At 33.4% G+C, this 21496-nt stretch overlaps 2 protein-coding genes across 2 annotated transcripts; both read left to right on the plus strand.

Moving 5' to 3' along the window:
• Positions 1 to 373: 373 nt before the first annotated feature.
• Positions 374 to 2915, plus strand: LOC126812062 (mitochondrial pyruvate carrier 1). Its single transcript, XM_056098655.1, has 4 exons — positions 374 to 548; positions 1892 to 1907; positions 2513 to 2593; positions 2779 to 2915. The coding sequence occupies exons 1-4, from the start codon at positions 474 to 476 to the stop codon at positions 2913 to 2915; spliced, it is 309 nt and encodes a 102-aa protein (XP_055954630.1). The 5' UTR covers positions 374 to 473.
• An 8244-nt stretch (positions 2916 to 11159) lies between these two features.
• LOC126812042 (uncharacterized) lies at positions 11160 to 19395 on the plus strand. The gene is made up of 8 exons (XM_050538214.2): positions 11160 to 11650; positions 11881 to 12669; positions 13244 to 13369; positions 15178 to 15362; positions 15589 to 15644; positions 15934 to 16124; positions 17089 to 17204; positions 17968 to 19395. The coding sequence occupies exons 2-8, from the start codon at positions 11956 to 11958 to the stop codon at positions 18053 to 18055; spliced, it is 1476 nt and encodes a 491-aa protein (XP_050394171.2). The 5' UTR covers positions 11160 to 11650; positions 11881 to 11955; the 3' UTR covers positions 18056 to 19395.
• The last annotated feature ends 2101 nt before the right edge of the window (positions 19396 to 21496 follow it).

Raw genomic sequence — 21496 nt, forward strand, 5'->3', positions numbered from 1 at the left:
TATATAATGGGCGCCTGACCCCTCTTTGCCCTCATACCGCGTCCAATGGCCCTATAATGCCCAGTTCGCCCCTGGCTGCGGATCATTTTTTCGAACTTTGAAATAATTGTATTGTTAAACATCATAATTTGTATAAGATTTTCACAATCAGTCTCACTGGTACCAAATTCATATTGAGTTGGGTAGCGTGCCAAACGGACTTCATATTTTGTGGGAAGAGGGGGTTGGCGGTCCACCATCGGAGCAACTTATTGAGCGAGCTGAGGGAGGAAGGGGGCTACAAAATATTTTACAACATATTGGCCCTTTTTTAATAAATTCTGAATTCGTGCAACAAAGTGGTTAAAGGGGAATAACTCTAAAAAGCCAACCACAGCACGATTGGAATTGTTTTCCATCTACACCGCTTTGCCATTCAAGGCCATGTGAAAAACTTTTCATTATTTGTCAACAGTAAACTTAATACAGTGACCATGGCAGGCCCTTTAATTAAAAAGGGTTTGAATTATGTCACTAGTAAAGACTTTCGCACGTATCTTTGCAGGTATGTATATATATTACTGGAATAAGAATTATGTGTTATCTATACTATCACTATGACTATGGTCGGATAGGCTTGTTCTTCTGCTCTGGACTGACACTTAGTAAGTTACTTTAGAAGAATTCGTTACTAAAGTAACTAGACTGACACCCAGACTAGACGTAGAGACTAATTAAAAGAAGAGATGCTATAAGCCTACCGATAGATTACAGCTTGTGATTGTGTTGTCTCTTTTAGGCTATTCAGGAAGCCTGACTACATGTATCTGTTACCTATAAATACCATAATGAAGGCTATTTTGATGGTTGACGGCCAGGGGGGGAATTAGTTCAGCTCTGAAGTCGGTCTCATTACAGTTACACCCACCCTGTACGTTCAAAAACCGTCATATTGAATTCTTGTCGAAAATAAAATCGGCCCAGTCAATTTTACTGGGCAACTTTTTACTGCTAAACAGTCGTGTGTCAGTCTCTGTGAACGCCTGAACAATGTACAGGTACAGGAACATTTTAGTGAGAAAATAAGACCTTGTTTACCTCGCTAGCGTCAGTATGTGCAACACAACATGCTGTTAAAAATACATCCCCATCTGTTAAATAACTTGGCAAACGGCATTGAAATTTAAATCTAGGGTAGCGCACAAATTTACATAACTTGGCCATACAAGATGAAACAAAATTTAGGTAAGTCTGCTGGAAAAAAATTGAAATCTTTGAAACGTTGAGAATCTTCAGTCATTTATTGCTTTGCCTAGCCCAATTACAAAAACTTAAAATCAAATTTTTTCAGAAATCCCAATTTTGTTTCACCTGCTTACCTAAATTTCGTTTTGTCTTATATATATGGCCGAGTTATTATATCTTTTCCTTGCTACATCTAGGTCCAGACTGGAAAATTTCAAGGAACTTTCTCAACAAACAGTGAGCGCTTGGAAAAACAGATGATATGACAGCTACCGTACATGAGTTTGTAATAAAAGACAGTTTTGTTCTGTAAATAGATACCCAGTTGATCTGAAAACCAGGCCATTCTGTTGATTTTGTTTTGACCCAAGAAACAATACAAATGTAGCCTAAATTTATGACAACTGTATTAACAAAATTAATTTTTCTTCTCTTTTTGCATGAAATGGTTACCATCAACAGTACTGTGAGTATTCAGCCAGTTTTTCCAGAATTTAACTTTATGTTTGAAGTTTATTTACAGCAATTCTTCAAAATTTTATTTTGTATTTGATCGCCATATTATGTAGCTTAAATAAATTTATGGTAATAATTAAGTTAGGGTATTTTTAATATAAAGCCATCTCATATTTTTTTGTGTGTAATATTAAATATTAATTTTTTGCAGCACTTTTGGGGTCCAGGTAAGAGGATTTTATTTTTTTATTCAATAATCTATGGGCTAAGATATTCAGATTCAATATTCAATAGATAACAAATTGTAATGTTTATTAATTCATATAAAATTTACCTGAATGAAAATATTAAATTTACAATAGATGTTGTAATTCATTCATTTTAAATCCAATGTGGTTTGATAAAATCTTAGGGTGTTGGATGGCCAAATGTTTAGCATGAGCGCTCAGTATCATAAGGTCTGTCATTGAGTCAACTGGTGTGGTTTTGATTCCCCGGTTGTACGTGTCAAGGAGTAAGGTCGCCTGTCCAAGCTCATGGGTTTTCTTGGTTTCTTCTGTTTCCTCCCACTGCTATAAAGACCCCTACGCGCAAGCGAATTATTGAAATAAAGTTGAACCCTGTGTTAGTCTCGAAATGACTTAGTTTGTGTTGAGTGGACGTTAAACCCCATTTCTCTCTCTCTATCTATATAAAATCTTAGCTTTATAGTAATGTTGTTTGTATTATGACTATAGTAATGCACTGAACATCAAGATAACTTAGAGAAAAAATAATGTGTGATTTCCCATTTCAACCCAAAATTATTTTCTATTTTATAATTAAATTTTAGTTGCTAACTGGGGGCTTCCATTGGCTGCCTTAGGGGACTTAAAAAAAGATCCTGAAATCATCAGTGGTAAAATGACTTTAGGTACGTACAGTAAGATACTACATGATACTACATTAATTATCATATCAAAATATACTGAGTTTGTAACATTAAATTAATGATATGAATTTGTATTTAACTGTGTCAGTTTTGTTATGTTTCCAATTGCTAAATGCCACTAAAGGATTATGTGTTTATTTTAGATTGTCATATATTTTCGTTTTCAGCCCTGACAATTTACTCCTGTATGTTTATGAGATTTGCATGGAAAGTACAACCTAGAAACCTGCTACTCTTTGCCTGTCATTTTACTAATGTTACAGCTCAGACTTCTCAAGGTGGACGCTTTATAAACTATCAGTGAGTACAAAGGGTTAATATTAACTTATATTTAACAAGTTACCTGACTTTACATACTTGATGGAGAGTGATAAAACTGAGAATTTTATTTCATTACATCAGTATATTGACAAAGTTTAATGATGAGAATTTTCTGCTGAAGCAGTGGACACACTAGCCGAATCAATCCGTGCAGAATAAGATTCGGTTGAATGAGTGGACACACTTGGCGAATCCTTCGCCCAATTCAACAGTCGATTGTATCACCTTTCACGTCACATGATTAAACATGGCTGCGACCATGTCTTTCAAACAATTACAAGTCTTCTCCATATGAGCGGTGAATGTCTAATGAATTCTACAATCGGGCGAAACATTCGACCGAATGTCAGTGGACATACTAGGCTAATTTTAGCACCGATTGATTTGACCGAATCATTCGGCTACTGTCTAGTGTTTCCACCGCGTTAGGCTAAATAAAGCAATTTGATTGTTCAAGACTTTGGAGCACAAAAACTGCCTCTAATTGAGATAGAATGTTCAAACTTGATATTAATGTTTCATTAGGTGAGTGTCTTGACTGAGTTAGTTTAATGGTTAACAATTTCAGGGATAAACAATTTGATTTGTTGATGTTTTGGGACACAATAACTTTGATTCTAATTGAGGGAGAAGGCTGGAACATAGGGAATAGTTTCACTTGAACAAAACCTTGCCAAAGTTCAGTCATAAGCATTTTCTGCTTAGGCTAAATAAAGATAAGCTTAACACTTCACAGAAAGATAAATATACAAATAATAGATATGCATCATCTATTTATGTTGAGAATGTTGGGATTGAGGTAATAGACATACATCTCACTATTGACTTGTTTGATCTGACAATATGCCTCCCTTAAAGATACATTATGTAAGATTTAGATAAAGAGCTAGCTATTCTTGCTATAATAGTTCAAAAATAGATAATTCAAAATTGATATTTTAAAAATTTCATTCAAATTACTCTATTGCGAGTGAAGATATTAGCCTTTGAAGGTTTGACAAGACGTGTGCAATAAGTTCAACCACTGTCCTGGTTGTTCGAAGCTAAGGTCTCGCTCCTCCATTTTTAGCTTAAATCAAAATATGGCTGAACTGTTCTAATCTATTTAATATCAGAGAAATCTGATGCCATCGAGAGTTGATTATGGCCTGAATAAGTTAATTAATGTCTAATTAATAATTTAGAAAACATTTCAGGCTTAAAGAAAGACCTGCAATAAGCCGATTTAGCTCTTGCATAATGTATTTTTAATGTCTAGGAATTAGACTCTATTACTAGAATATCCTGGGTTCCTACTGAGAAGAATCTCAGATGTCAGTTGTAGTCCTGGTTGAACTGGTAGTAAAGCTAGTAGGAATTTAAGGGGGTGGATGGCCGAATGGTTAGCATGTGTGCGTTGTATCATAAGGTCTGTTATTGAGTCAGCTGGCGTGGTTTTGATTCCCCGGTTGTACATGACAAGGAGCAGGGTTGCTTGTCCAACCTCGTGGGTTTTCTCAGGGTCCCCCCACTGCTAAAGATCCCTATGTGCAAGTGAATAATTGAAATAAAATTGAACCATATGTTAGCCCCGAAATGACCTAGTTTGTGTTGAGTGGATGTTAAACCCCATTTCTCTCTCTTTATAGCTATCTAACATCAGAAGAGGAAAAGAAAAAACACCACATCGAACTGATAGACAAAGTTATACATGAACACCCTGAAAAATATCCAGCTATTAAAGATATTATAGAAAAAGAGAAAGAATTGAAAGAAACAGAAGTCAAAGAATTTGAAGCCCATGCTTATAAATTACCACAAGACAAGCCACATATAAAACCATCTTTATAGATATTTACTGATTTAATTACCAATCGGATTAAAATACAGATCTATATTTCCTTTCGTTTTTTTATACTTTCAATGGCCTACACTACATGAAGATCTGATCGGTTATACTGGAAGGTCGCTTCAGGGATCATACGTGCGGCTTTTGAGCCTATGACGTCAGACATTGATTAATCAATCAGCGTTGATGTTTCGAGTGGTTTACCCACAGTTCCGTGCATTGTAGACTGACTGTTTCAATGGCTAATCCCTCACGCCATCCAGAAGGCGGATTATATAACATCTCCTCCGGATCCTAGTGTAGTAAAGACAAATAAAATGAAATTTTGAACTATAAAAAAAACAAACCGAAATAGGATCTGTGTTTTAATCAGATTGTTTAATTATCAAACATGGCTAATCTTACACATGCAAAGCTGGTTAAACCTGTAATAAGGTGCTGACAATTCTCTTTGAAAGAGAATATAGAGAAGAGGGTTTCTCAGAGATAATTATATTGAAATTATTTAATTAATCATGTTTCCACCAAAATACAATATGGTTGATTTTAGTATATACTGAATATATATATAAATTTAACAAACTGAGTGCATTTAAAATATATTGATTTTGTTAATGTATGGCTTAAAATGAATTTGACTGTGACAGTGGGACCTTAATGACAAACAGATCAATTTTAAAATATATTGAAATATGAATTCTGCCAAGGTAGCTCTACACCTGTGCACAACATGTATTGTTTTTCTTTTAATGAGATAATAGTACAATCTGATTAAGATACAGATCTATATTTCATTTCATTTTTTTTTATACTTTCGATGGCCTACACTACATGAAGATCTGACCGGTTGTGGTCACATCAGGTCATACAAGCGACTTTTGACCCTATGACATCAGGCATTGATTAATCAACCAGCGTTGACGTTTCTATTGCTTTACCCACAGTTCTGTGCACAGTACGCCAAGAACTCGCCATAAAGACCGCTTCGTTGGCTAATCCCTCACATTAACCAAAACATGGCTTATATAACAACTCTTCCAGATCCTAGTGTAGTAAAGACAAGTAAAACGAAATTTTGAACTATAAAAATTAAAACGAAATAGGATCTGTGTTTTATTCAGATTGTTAATAGTATAATGTGAGAACAGGTTGTGTTTATGATTTATTTTATATGGGGCCTGTGTGATTATGATTTAGCAACTGAGGTTTTAAACTAATGATTTTGATAAAAAGAGCAATGTGTTTGTTTGTTTATGTTTATATTACTTTATTTGTTGTTGTTTTACTAACACAATATATACATGTATAAGAACTGGCTTAAAGATACATTATGGGAGATTTTTATAGAGAATTTGCCATTCTTGCTATAACAGTTTAAAAGTAGATGATGAAAGAAGAATATATTGAAAATTTCAGTCAAATTACTTTATTTTGAACATAGTTATCATCGTTGTAATATTTGACTAGAAATGGTAGTGAAATGTGCCTTCACCTTGGCCGATCGTTTGATTGACAGGCGTTAACTCCACCTACATATCTCGATTATCAAGTAAAGTTTTCAATGGCATGCGGAAACACTCTACAGCGGCCTCGCTAAGTACACTCTATCATTTAGCCTCGATCTAACTGACGTATTCTCATCAGGATGCGCCATATTTGAATTAATTAATAAGTGAAATCCTATTTAAATCCGAGCTGTAGCCGAGCCATCAGTGGGTCTACAGAGTTGATTTTGGGCTTGTTGTTTAAATAAAGATCTAATTTATAATTTCTATAACATCTGAAGCCTAAATTAAGACTTGCAATAATCAGATTTTGCTCTTGCATAATGTATGTTTAATCAAAGGCATCACAAACCAAAGTATTCAAAATTCAGATCTACACTAATTTAACATAAAGACTGTTGTTATCAGGGAAGAAAGCACAGTCAGGTATTAATAAACGTTTATAATATAGCTGAATTATTAATACTTTATATATGTAAGACAAGTGAACATGGTAGTGTGAAATAAATAGAAACCTATGTAAATTTCAAATGGCCATAAGCTGAGTTAGAAGTGATCAATTTGAATAATTTTTTAACCAAATTGTTTTTTTAAGAATGAAAAAAAAAAATGCATTTAATTCTTGACATCAGTGTCATATTTTGATATTCAGGAAAACCTAATCATATATAACACATTACTAGTATTTTAAATTCTGTCTTGTTTTACTCTGAATCGTGAATGCACACAAAAGATAAGGATAGGGTTTTTTGTTACACGGTAAATGATTTTTTAGTTGATAGATTTTGTGTGAAATAGAGCATCACATTGTGCATTTGAAAATAGCTGTGTACAATGTTGGGGATTATCAAATTTAATTAGAAACAGTCTGTCATACTATTATATATTCTGGTGCTAGTCAAATATCAGTCAGTATTTACTAGTATATTTGATCTAAATTAAATAACTTTATACTGGTTGTATACCTTAAAACACTATATACTGTTTATTATAGATCTACCTTAAAACACTTTCTTTGACTCTAATAAGTTTTACTGTGAAGCATTTATGTGTATGACTATTTACTAGTTTTTAATACCATTTGTCATTTGAGAAACAAATATTTAAAAGTAATATACAATAAATATAGGCCATATTTTAACATAGATGCCCATGGGGAGACTCTCTAGTTCTTTGCGTATGTATGTTTGGTGAACCAAAGTTGTGTTGACTTGTAAGTTATTTGTATCTAGGAGTTTGTATGAGGCAAATGGGTGTGGAAATTTATTTCTTTTGGAAATTTTGTTGATTTAAGGGTTATTTCCGAGAAGGATAGCTTCTTCTCTTGTAGAAGATAAATGTTAGATTAACCAATTGTTTTAAGATTAATTAAGGCCCTTTGTTGACCTAAAATCAATGAAAATTCTAGTTACTTGAATCATTTTGGGTCAAACCCTTATTGAAGGTTGGTACACTGCTGTATGGTATAGTATAGTATAGTAATGTGGTGGACACACTAGGCAAATCAGTCGCTGACATGTTTAATCATGTGACGTGAAAGGTGATACAATCAACTGGTGAATTGGGCGAAGCAGTATCAGCCTATTATAAATGCATGCATTGTTATATTTGTTTGGGCCCGGTATAGGACATGTATTGCTTCAGCAATGCTCATTTGAAAAGGATTGAACAGCAGGTAAAGGATGTTCAGGCCCCGAGTTCACAAAGCCTTCTCAGACTTAAGTTAAGAAATTTACTCAACTTTCAATCATTGTTTATGAGAAATATCTTTGATCCAGAAACACAAAACTTTGCACATAGATTCTTATACATTAAAACAACAAAGGTTTTTTAAAGGGTTATATTTTAGTTAAAATTAGCCGAACAATTTTGTGTAAATTCTTAACTTAAGTCTGAGAATGCTTTGTGAACTTGGGGCCAGGTTTTTTTCTATGGATACAGAAAAAGAGTAAAAAATATATCTGAAGTATTCATTAGTTGTTAATAATATAATGATACAGTATACATATACATATTTAGTTATATTTATACAAATGAGTGCTCAAATTTGTTGTGTTATTTTTTGTCGTGATTTTATTTTTTTTTTTAGTTTATTTAGTTGTTTCCCTAATAATACCTTCCTGGAATAAATCGTAGATATAGACTTTCAACAACATCAAAAGTCTTGGCTTTATAAACAGAATTTTTTACCTTAATACAAGTATTATGGATTACTGGTATACCGTTTTATCTAGATTATGTTTTTTTTGTAGAACAGGAAACTTGCATTAAGAGATGATTCATTTAGGTGCTTTGTATTTGAAAACCAGAATTCATTATAAATATTAGTTAAAACACCTACATCAATATAATGTGCTCCTTTATTATAAGGTCTTGTAACTGGGACATACTACTAACTAGAAACAGTATTAACCAGAGCTTTGTCACAGTGAACTCCCAGGGTTACTTCAATCTGATTAAAATACAGATCTATATTTCGTTTTTTTTTATACTTTCGATGGCCTACACTGCATGAAGATCGACCAGGTGTACTGGGAGGTCATGTCAGGAGTCATACAAGCGGCTTTTGACCTTATGACGTCAGACATTGATTAATCAGTGTTGATGTTTCTGAGGGTTTACCCACAGTTTTGTGCAGAGCACGCCAAGAACTCACCGTAACGGACTGTTTCATTGGATAATTCCTCACATCATCTAGAACGCCTGTTATATAACAACTCTTCCAGATCCTAATTTCTGAAGACAAGTAAAACGAAATTTTGAATTATGAAAAAACGAAACAAAATAGGATCTGTGTTTTAATCAGATTGATTCAAACTTATTCTTGCCAGTATGAAAGACTTAGTTGTATTTATTATTGATGTGTATGTCACGATAATCAATTGATAGATTTTTAATAACAGGATAATAAATGAAATGAAATGGGGTTTAACATCCTACTAGTGTTCTGCTCCGACTAGAATAATAAAGACAATATGTAGTAGAAATACAGATTAATATGTTTGTAACTAATAACAAGTGTTTTAGTTTTAAATAAAGAATAACTTATATAATAAATGTGACAATGGTTATTAATAGGGTATGGATTACGGATGATATCTATTTATTCAGTTTATCGCACAAATAATTTGGAGATATTATGAGTTAATAATAATGGCTATGTTTAATTTTATTTTATTTATGAAATAATAGAAATATAGATTTTTTATTTTAATTGAATGATTTATATGTGTTAGATTTACCAACATTCATGTATATTTAGACCAGAAACTGTTAATAAAGTTTGAAATTTGATGACTTGCAGATTTCTCGAATTATTTACATGTTACAATAATGTTATAGAATTGTGTTTATATCATCAAATTGTCTTGAGCTATATTTGTATAAACATTATTAAGCTGACTGACTTAACTCCAAATCTGTAAATTTTTAGAAACAAATCTTGTCCTCAGAGCCACATGACTTGTTTTTATTTCAAAACAGTCTTATTAATTACTACACGTAAATCTTTTCCCAGGGTTACAGGAAGTAACTGTATACAAAAATTTAAAAGAATCTGAAAATGTACAATAGGCTCAATTATCAAGTACATAACCCCGATAAGTGTTATTAACAACCATAAATGGTAATGGATAATCATACAATCAAGAATCAACAAAATGATGAGATAAATGTGTGCCTTGAAACGTGATACTTATTATAAATCATTTAGTCCAGTAGCGATAAAATACAAAATCAAAAACCTCCCCCCTGCATCAGTTTTTTGGGGAAGGATTGTCTTTGAACCAGAATATGTTTTTATATGGCCTAATAAACTTCCTACAAATATTTTACTTATTCAGAGCTAATGTATAATTATTGCCCTAGCTTATTTTATAGAATCAACAAAAGTTATTATCCGCTCTGTCAGGAATTTATGTTTAGATGAGGGAACCTTGAGCACCTATCAGAATTCAGCAATCTAATCTAATTTCTTCTTGAGTTAAATTGCCCCTCCTCACTTAGTAGAATCTTGTTAATGTTCTGGCTACCAAAGTTATCAGCCCATGTCATTGAAAGTTATTTGCAGATTAGTAAGACAACAAAGCATGTGGAATTTTAATATATTTCATGAATTATTTTTGGTTACTTTGAATAGACCGTAGAATCTTGTGATCACTCTATCAATATATTAGCATGAGTTATATACAAACAGGTTATTGGCCTTGCTCATATATAATTTTGTGTAACAACAGTATTCCAGATAGCTAAATGAACTCCAGAAATGAGAAGTGGTATTTGGTGTTCTAGAAAGAGTAAGTGTACCCAAGCTAATGCATTTTACTACTTAAATAACAAACCTAAATAAAAGAAAACCTTGGGGCTAAAGACCAACAGCTGCGTCTCCTCCATGATCTACTTTATACTTTATATTATTTGTTTCAACTGTTGCTACACAATTTCTGATCATTACTTCTGGAGTTATTACCGTAAAATATGTTGTAGAATGTGATGTTTTTTAAGATAAGGATTTTGCATTTTAATTAATAAAAATCGTAATTAACAACATATATGGATTGCTCAAATGACCATCTACTGTGGGTGTATGATTGATTACTTGGCAACCAACTTTACTTGAGTTTCTTTTAGACCAAATACAAATTTTAGCAATAGGGCTGATTGAAAATACGCATTATTATTATTATTATTATTGTTATTACAGCATATTTATAGTGCGCCCTTTCATATAACATGTTCAGGGGCACTTTACAAAGTGACAATGTTATCATAAATAAACAACAAGATGATGGACATGTTAACAAATGCATCCCGAGTCAGTTAAAAGCCTGATTTTTTTTTTTTGACACTGCTAATTTGTAAGAACTAAAGACACTATTAGATTCTTGATAATGATTGAATTGAAATATATAGATATAGCCTATAAAATAGTATATGAAATGGAGTTTGATGTCGAAGGATTATGCTGGTGGAAGAAAATATTTGGGTTCTATTTAAGTGTTCACCGTATTATTTTAACCCAGAGTTATGTCCCCTATAATAGCTCTTCAGCTGTTTCCACAGCAACGAGAGAAATGCCATCATGGCTGACAAATTTCAGAAAAAATATGTTTATTTGACTTTTTCCTAAAATGCATACTTAAAGAAATAAATATTTAGTATTAAAACCCATGAGATGAATGGGAATTGATTAGGAAAAATTAATTACAATATCAATGTTATTTATCAACAGTGCGTGTTGGCGAAAACTCATCGTCAGGCTTCACTGACTCAGTGACTGCTGTCGAGTGAAGTCTGTTCACCCGTTTCCTTTACTTGTAGCAGTCATAGGAACAGTGACAATTTAGTCATTCCCCTGCTTGTCCCTTTAATTTGGAAACCGAACAGGTAATGTTTAAATTAGTGTTGTTTTAGTCAATGACAATATTCAATCACATTGAAACTTGATGTTTCAAATTCATGAGCTGGCCAGTCTGATCAGAAAGTTGTAATAATACTGCTACGTCTTTAATACCCAGAAGAAGCACCACCCAATCCTGCCCCTTCCGTTTTGGAATTAAAATACAACAGTGTCTTTGAAATGCATAAAAATAAAGTGTTTTTGCTTTAATTTGCAGTCTTGAAGTCTTGGTAAAGAAGGAAGAAGTATAACTGCAGGTTAACTTGGTGTTCAATAATTACTCGAGTTCAAGATGGCTTACAAATTTGTGGGCAGTAGACAGCTGAAGTGTCTATTGAATGATGCTGAGCAAAAACAGAAAAAGGACATTTTTGATTACACAGGGGGTCACTTAAATGCAGCAAGTCTTAAACAACCTGCTGAGATCTTAGCCCAGCAAAGAGGATGGAAGACATCGGCATTAGAACCGGATGTTACGGCATCTATAGAATCAGAAAGAAGCCCAAATAAAAGATTTCAATCTAAAAGACAGGATATGAGTGAAGTTTTATATCAGTTTAGTGTAGGTACAACTGGTAGTGTTCCAAATATAAAGCGTAAAAGCACAGCCCCTCAAAAACTTCTGTACCTTAGGGATATAAACTCTAAAAACTCTGCTTCTAAAGATGGGAAAAAAGGTTACATTGAAGATTCTGTGTTCATTGAGGAACTGGATAATCAAGAATTGTATATGCCATCTGCTAGAAGTTATACTTCTGTTGATGGTGTTGAGGATATCCAGGAGGATAAAAGTCCAACTAAAACTTTCCAGCCTACGAACCATCATGACAAGCCACCATTTAGAAACAACTTTTTACCTGTTCAGACAGCTGGTATAACAAAACAAGATCAGTATAGATCGTCTAAAATGTTTGAATCTAATATTATTAATAAGAAGGCTTCTTTAGAACAGAAGGTCCTGTCTGGTAATCAAGCTGTTGTGCATCATGAAAATAATTTAAAACAGGTAATATAACAAAGATTTTGTGTTAACGGTGGAATATAATATTAAGTTTCATAATATTGTATAGCCCACAGATAATATGTCCAATAGTTGGTGAATCCTTATGAGGTCCTACTTGAGTCGAGGCCTATGGGGGTTTTGTCTTGGGATCAAATGATGACTTCAGCATTTATTGCGATCCTGTTAAGAATTGCTTGATGTGGGGAGGGTTGGGTGGCTGAATGGTTAACGCGAGCGCATTTGATCATAAGGTCTGTCATTGAGTCAAGTGGCGTGGTTTCGATTCCCTGCTTGTACGTGACAAGGAGTAGGGTCGCCTGTCCAACCTCATGGGTTCTCTCCAGGTCCCCCGGTTTCCTCCCACTACTTCAAGCAGTAGCTGCTAAGTAAGAATTTTCTTTGTGCATATTGTAACTTAATTATCCCACCATATATGTGATAATGATTGCAGTCAAGCCCAAATGATACACATTTACCATCTAGTCCCAAAAGGACTTAGTTATATGAACATTAACTCCCGTTTCTCTCAAACATTAAACAAGTATTTGCTATAAGTATGTCTGTCTTACTATTGTAGGGATTATCAACAATGAAATTTAGAGGTCATGGTCCTAATTTCCATAGGCTACAGGTATACAGTAATGTATTTGAAGATATTGTTGATGAGAGTCCTATATTCCAACACATTTTACGAAATGTTAAGGTAGGCAAATTGGAATTTTTTTTATGTCAGTCTTTGTCAAGGAAAATGATTGAAAAATGACAGTAAACTGAGTGATGGAGAAACACTGTGGTAAAGAAATTTCACATAACTGTGAACATCCTATGTCAATAGGAAGTGGTATCAGGTGGCCTGGTAAGCATATTACACCTGTTCTAAAACCATTACATTGGCCACCGGTTAATCAACGCATCATTTTCAAAATAAATACAATCACTTTTGAGTTCAACTGTTTAAATGATCCTTTGGCACCATCCTATGTACATTCTCGTTCCTTAAGTTCATCTCATAAAAACCAACTTAACACATGTATATGTCCAGTACAGAAGTCAAAATTTGGTGAGAGAGCTTTTGCATACGCAGCACAAAAAGAATGGAACAAATTGCCTCTGGAAGTCCAAAATAGTCCAAACTTGGCTATATTTAAACGACATCTAAAAACTCTGTTTTTTTACCCACACGTTTGAACTATAATTTAAATGCTTCACTTTCCATTTGTATATTGTAACTTGAGTATTCCTTTGTATTCTTTTGTTTATTTGTATATACATGTATGTTTTTTATTATAATCATATTTACATTGTAAAGCGCCACAGAGCAGTCAGACTGACTGAATGTTCAGCGCTATAGGAAAAAATTCTGTTTATTATTATATGTTGCCTCTACTTCTACCCTACTGGTGTAAATTGTAACGAAAAGAATAAGAATAAGGAATTTAATATGGAGCTGTTTCAATTTGCAGTTAACTCAGTTTAATAAGTATGCCTTTAAGCTAATCAAGGGAGTCACTGTGGTTCAGTGAGTTGGATGCTGACTCGCTAAACAGGAGGTCCTGGGTTTGATCTGGGTATTTGCCAAGAAAGTTCCCTGGAATGTGGTTTTCCCTTGTCAGTGGTGTACGTTGGAGGGCCTGGCAAAGAACATTGTTTAGTCATTTGGATGGGACCAAAAACCGAGGTCCTGTGTACACATTTGCATGTACATTAAAGAACCCTTGACTATTGGAATTCAAAATACTGGCAGGCTGCGGTGCAGCTGCCAGGGCAAAATTTCCTGCATAGCACACTGCCTGTTTATATTTCCTCAATTGTTGCAGAAAAGTAGGATGTTAAAGGGACAATAACACTCTTGCTGGCTTGACAGCTCCAGAAAATAAAAAATAGCCTTATTCTAAGTATCTAAGTACTATATGTGTTAGTGTCCTACCTGTTGTGTAAATTATCCATTTAATCCTATTTTACTTGTCCAGAGGGTTCAAAAATATTTTTAAATCCAAGTCAAATTTGAAAAGCTTTACGTCAGGCTTTTTAAAATCATTTAGTTGAATTTATCCAATTTTTTAAATTAGGTGTGTTAAGATGAAATTTGTATCATCAATTAATTGGAATACTGTAAAATAGTACAATTTGTTGACCAGAATACAGATTGGGACATATTATTCCGTTACAACAAGAGTGGTATTGAGCCTTTAAACCCTGTTTTCATTTTTTTTATTTAAACTAAACATTTCTGTTTATTTTGTCATCATTATTTACTTGTCCAGAGGTTTCGAAAATATTTTTAAATCGAAGTTTCATTTGAAAAGGTTTACGTTAGACATTTCAAACCATTATGTTGAATTTTTAAAAAATTTTAAATAAGGTGTGTTAAGATGAAATTTGTATCATCAATTAATTGAAATATTCTAAAATAGTACAATTTGTTGACCAGAATAAAGATTGGGACATATTATTCAGTTACAACAAGAGTGGTATTGAGCCTTTAAAGATTTTTTTTTTTTTTTTTTTCAGACAGCGTATGATGCATATATCAGTAAATTGTTAGACACCCAGACAGCTAAACATCAATTATTACATGATCAAATAGAACAGATGACAGAAAGTGGAACATCAAAACCCAAACAATTACAACAAATTAAAAATAATGTCGATGATATGGAATTGGAAGGAAAATGGTTACTGGAAGAAAATGACCGGTAAATAAATCTATTAAATGAAATAATTGTGATAATTGAAAAAGCTTATGATCAGAATTAAGTGGGTCACAGGATATTGTTAAGTATGAGTGGATTTACGTGACAGCTTTGTGTATTAAACGTTAAAGACCACACTTTACGAAAGTTGTTGTCGTCCTCTACTGCTGTTGTTTATTAATACAGAACTTAACAATTGAATAAATCCTGTAATATTTATATTTTTTAGATTACGGGAAGCTTTAAGAGAAGAAGGTGACTTATTTTCATTAGCACCAGAACAAGGTAAGCCACTAATTGAAACCTCTGTACAATATTGGACAAAAAATTGATAAATTGCCTATTCATCGCCATATCAAAACTTGCATGACGTCTAAATCTATTTGTTAAGGCCAGCTCAATTTTTATCAAGGTCGCTGAGATGGAAATAAGGTTAGGGTTAGGGTAAGCATTGGGGCTAGATCCAGGGTCAGGATTAGGGTTGGGATTAGTGCTAGCCCTGTTTACATCTTGTGACCTATGACGAAAAATTGAGCTGGCCTTATCATTTAATTGTGGTGATTTTGTTTTTCAGAACTTCTTCCCAAGAAGATGAGTGTATTTAAGGATGACATACCTGCTGAATTAACAGAAGAATTAGAACATTATAAAGCTTTAATATTAGAGAAATTAGATGCTTTGAAGAGTTTAAGAACTGCATTACGTGATGATCATGTACCATTGACTGTGTGTACACATTTAGAACAATGTATTAAGGAAACAGAGGTAATAATAATAATAATAATAATGATAATATAATAATAATAATAATAGTAATAACTTTAAGAAGGGTAAAGGATTAGACTGTATAAGCCTTTCTACCATCCTGCCCTTCATGGAAATATAGACCGAGGGGCTGGCAAGGAAAGCTGTCTAGTCGTTCGAATGGGACGAAAAACCGAGGTCCCGTGTACACATTGGCGTGCACGTAAAAGATCCCTTGGCAGTTGGAATTCGATATAAGAGTAGGCCGTAGTGCCGCTGTCCGGGCAAAATTTCCCTCATAGCACACTGTATGGCGTATGCCCGTCTTCATTAGCCCAGGTTAGGAGCAGAACAGTAGGACGTTAAACCCCATTTCATTTCATTTTCATGGAAATATATAATACAAAAGATGATAGCATAACAAGAGAAGGATGAACAAGAGTATAAAATAGATCAGCATGAAATTATAATACAAAAGATGACAGCACCAAAAGAGAGAGATATAATAACACATAATAGAACATAACTTACAATTGAATATTTTATATACATGTGAAACAATATTTTCTTAGATAATTAGAGTGAAACAAGTTATATATTATTACAAATTAATTACTGTGGGGGTGGGGTGGAAACACTCCCTTAAAAGAGTGATTACCCAGTTGTATGTGACAAGGAGTAGGATCACCTGTTCAACCTCGTGGGTTTTTTCCGCCCAGTGCTAAAGACCCCTACGCGAAAGCGAATTATTAAAATATAATTGAACCCGAAATGACCTAGTTTGTGTCAGTGTAGGTTAAACTCTCTCTCTCTCTCTCTCTCTCTCTCTCTCTCTCTCTCTCTCTGTGATTGTTATTACTTGTAATAGGATATCTTTGCATTGATGTTGAACCCATGCATTTTCAAGTGATATAGGGTGTTCCAGAAAGAACATTTCAAATTATTTACAATTTATTTAATCTTGAATATTGTTGATATGTTTCAGATTGAAGTTCAGAAACTATTAAAACAGAATGAATATTTTGAGAAGAGTATTGCGGATATGGAACATGATTTAAAAGAAGCTATAATAGATGCGGATACAAGTGAAAAGGATGCCAGGTGAGGCTGATACCTTTTTATTATCTGAATTTAAAACAAAAAAATACATTTTATCATAATATTACAAAACATCTCTTTAAAACTCTAATGCAGAATCATAATCTTTAAACTCCAATACATTTTGGGAAACACATCGACTCAGTGAGTAAAGTGCTAGCTCATTGACTAGGAGGGTCAGGGGTTAGTCGTAAAAATACCTAAAGAAGTTCGAGCGTTGTTTTCCCTTGTCAGTGATACAGATGGAGGGCCTGTTTTCATTAGCTTGATTGTTGCAGAGGGGGCTATGGTGGCTAAGTGGGTAAGGCACTGGCTGGCTAGCCTGGAGGTTGCGTGATCGATCCCTGCATTGGCGGAGAAAGTGCATCTGGATTTTCCAATGTGGTTTCCCCTTGTCAGTGGTGCAGGACAGAGGGCATGACAAGGACAGCTGTCTAGTCGTTCGGATGGGACGAAAAACTGAGGTCCCGTGTATACATTGGCGTGCATGTAAAAGATCCCTTGGCAGTTGGAATTCGATATAAGAGTAGGATATAGTGCCCCTACCTGGGCTAAATTTCCCTCATAGCACACTGTATGGCGTATGTCTGTCTTCATTAGCTGAGACGGAGCAGAACAGTAGGACGATAAACTCATCTCATTTCATTTCATTTTAAATGAAGACCAATAATTATTCAAATTTCTAGTTCAATATGATGTCTGGATAACAAAATTTAGATAGCTTTACATGAATTTATAGAATTTTAAAATTGCTTGTGTTTTACAGGAGAATATGGAGAAAAATAAATTCAACAAGAGCTCAACCAGGAGAGGATGATGAAGATGAAGGCAAATGGAATTGGTATATTTCATAAATAAATACCATCTTTAACTATGTCTGGCTTACTAAAACTGTGAAATTGTTGAAATTGTACATTAGGAAGTAACACTTCATTGATATTTTGTTAATTAAATTCTTGATCATGTCCTCAGTAATTATTGATCACAGACTCGGTAAAGATACATTATATGAGATAAGATAAAGAGATTGCAGTTCTCGCTATAATAGTTAAAAACTAGATAGTGTAAAGGTAATTTGCTGGAAATTTCAGTCAAATTGATCCACTATGAGTCGAGAAAGAAGCGGGTGAAATTTTTGCATAGTCTCGGTCATCATTACTAAAATCATTAATATAAACAGCATAGTCTCGATTATCCACTTTTTCTGATTTAATTATCAATAGCCGTTAGCGGCATATAGGAATCTAATCCAGCCAACATCGAAAGCTTGCCTTGACATTGAGAGTTTATTATGGTCTGGATAAGTTAATTAATGTATAATTGATAATTTTGATAACATTTCAGAAATATACTTGTAATAAGCAGATTTTGCTCTTGCATAATGCATGTTTAATTATTGATTATATACTGAGTAATGGATCACATACTCATTAATTATTGATTATATACTCAGTAATTATTGATTAAATACTCAGTAATTATTGATTATATACTCGATAATTATTGATCATGTCCTCGGAAATTATTGATTATATACTCGGTAATTATTGATTATATACTCAATAATTATTGATTATATATTCGGTAATGATTGATTAGGTACTCAGTAATTATTGATTATGTACTCAGTAATTATTGATTAGGTATTCAGTAATTATTGATCATGTACTCAGTAATTATTGATCATGTGCATCAAAATATGATGGGTGCATATTGTTGGTATTCAGTTAGCTGTCATTCTGTGAAGATAAAGTATAAAATTTAAGTTTTTCCTTGGTCAGATATTAAAATAAGTTATATTCGTTTAAATACTGTATGGGGAAAGCATGCCAAAATCTTGTTTTTGATTTAATTTTGTTTTTAATATCTGTTCTTTTATTTATTAATTTTTAAGGCAACACAAAGTTAATTGTTAAATGAAATTGTAATATGAGTGTATATGATGGTGTCTATGTTTTTATTACTTAGTCTATATATAAATATTATTTGTTACTATTGTACAATATATACTATTTAATACAAAGGTGTGATTTGTTTTTTTTCATTCACTTGATTGAAGAATAGCTTGTTGTTATGTTAAATTTCACCCTCTGGTACCCACAAATTGTAGTTCGTCTATTTATAGAAATCACTCCTTTCTCTCTCGTTTCTCCCCTTTTGCATGCCCATTTTTGTTGATTTTTTGGTCTAGAATTGAAGAAGAGGGTTTGAATAAACATTTTCTACCAGGCTTTGTTAAATATTCATGATTTTGAGACGGAAGGATAACAGGTTGGTTACAGTGATATGTATGGCAACTAGTTACATGTTTTTTAGTATGCTACTTCAAGGTTGTGTATCTCAAAATTTTGGTGGTCAAACTCATACAAAATTTAGTGTAAAGACATGACCATTTTTCTTTCTGACTGTACTGAAAAGTATTCAGCCCAACGAAAATTTGGGGAAACGTTGAAGCCGGGCCAAGAGACCAGAATTAACATTGAAGTCAATGGGGAAATTAATGGTGGTCTGCATCCTGTATAGCCGAGTTCATTAATTGATTTGCCTCCCCTGTTTTGAGTGATCGTAGTATGGGTTTGTGTAGAAACTAATGCCCATTTCTTTAAATAAAGCAGGATTTTTGCCAATTTGAATAGTAACATTCTGATGAAGTTTGTTAAATAACGGTATCAATTAATATTTCAATATTCTTAATGATCTTTGTGATGTCGCAACCCGTGAATTTAATAATAGGGGGTTTACACAACTTCCCATCAGTAAAGAATGTTAATAATATCCCATTGGTGAAATCATGTTTATGAGAACCACAATACCTTACAGATATAGCATTAACTGTACAGTAGTTTATGAGGAATCATGTTTAGGGCTATTTCATGCAATTTAGCACATTGATATAACTCGCCCATTTGAGGGCCAGATTAGCCTTGCACTCGCCCATTTGAGGGCCAGATTAGTCTTCCAGGGGGCCCATGGCTGGCTGAAAATGTCTCTAGGGCTCTTACATTAATAGTGAAAAGGGGGCATATTCTGGTTACAATGCATATTGTATGTATGGTAGACAGATTTATGTGGCACAAACAAATACAACATATAAATAAACAAAATTATAAATAAAACTAATTTGGGGGCCGTTTTGATATTGAGGGCCTTGGCCTCAGCCCCCTTAAATCCGACATTATCCACCCCAAACCCATTTAATTTAGTATAAATGTGATCACAATTATCTATGTTTTATGGTTTGGTTTAAACAGTATTTTATTCAGAAGAACATTAGTATTTACAATTGATCATTTAAAGGCTCAATACCATTCTTGTTGTAACTGAATAATATGTCCCAATCTTTATTCTGGTCAACAAATTGTACTATTTTAGAATATTTCAATTAATTGATGACACAAATTTCATCTTAACACACCTTATTTAAAAATTTTGAAAAATTCAACATAATGGTTTGAAACTTCTAACGTAAACCTTTTCAAATGAAACTTCGATTTAAAAATATTTTCGAACCCTCTGGACAAGTAAAATAGGATGTAATGGATAATTTACACAACAGGTAGGACACTTAAACATCTAGTACTTAGATAGAGATATTATTTATTTTCTGGAGCTTTCAAGCCAGCAAGAGTGTTATTGTCCCTTTAAGAGAATATAAGTGAATATGATGCAGTAACAAGCAAACCTGCTCATAATAAAACTGTTTCCATAATTATGATCATTACATATATGATCACATATATATAAATACCTGTAAAATATTGTATGATTTAAACCAAAGTTATGGATAAAATATGTAAATTTAAAGTAGCTAAGTCTCTAACTCAATATCATCCAAAGTCTTCCACATCGAAAACACGACTTATTGGTCAATTTAAATCAACATTGATGTTGTGATCTTACCGGGAAAAGATGGGCTTTTGATATCCAATATTTAAGACGAAATATACATTTTATCATTGGTACATTAATCGTGTACCATAATGCGTTTCAGCGCCATTTGTAACAAGGGACTCGAAGAACGAGGCTAGACATTTCACAAGTCATGTCAAACAGTGACGTCATATTCTTACCTGGAGAGCATGCGCAAAAAATACTACCGGTGTAGACTGAAATAACCCGATGCTAGAGAAATGAAATGAAATGAAATGGGGTTTAACGTCCTACTGTTCTGCTCCTAACCTGGGCCCGATTCCTAGAAAATTCTTAAGCACGTTCTTGTGCTTAGATTTAACTAGACTGCATTTAAGTAAACTTACCTTATTTTGTGTTCCCAGAAAATTCTTAAGCACGTTCTT

Source organism: Patella vulgata, chromosome 2 (assembly GCF_932274485.2).
Source record: "Patella vulgata chromosome 2, xgPatVulg1.2, whole genome shotgun sequence".
Lineage (NCBI taxonomy): Eukaryota > Metazoa > Mollusca > Gastropoda > Patellidae > Patella > Patella vulgata.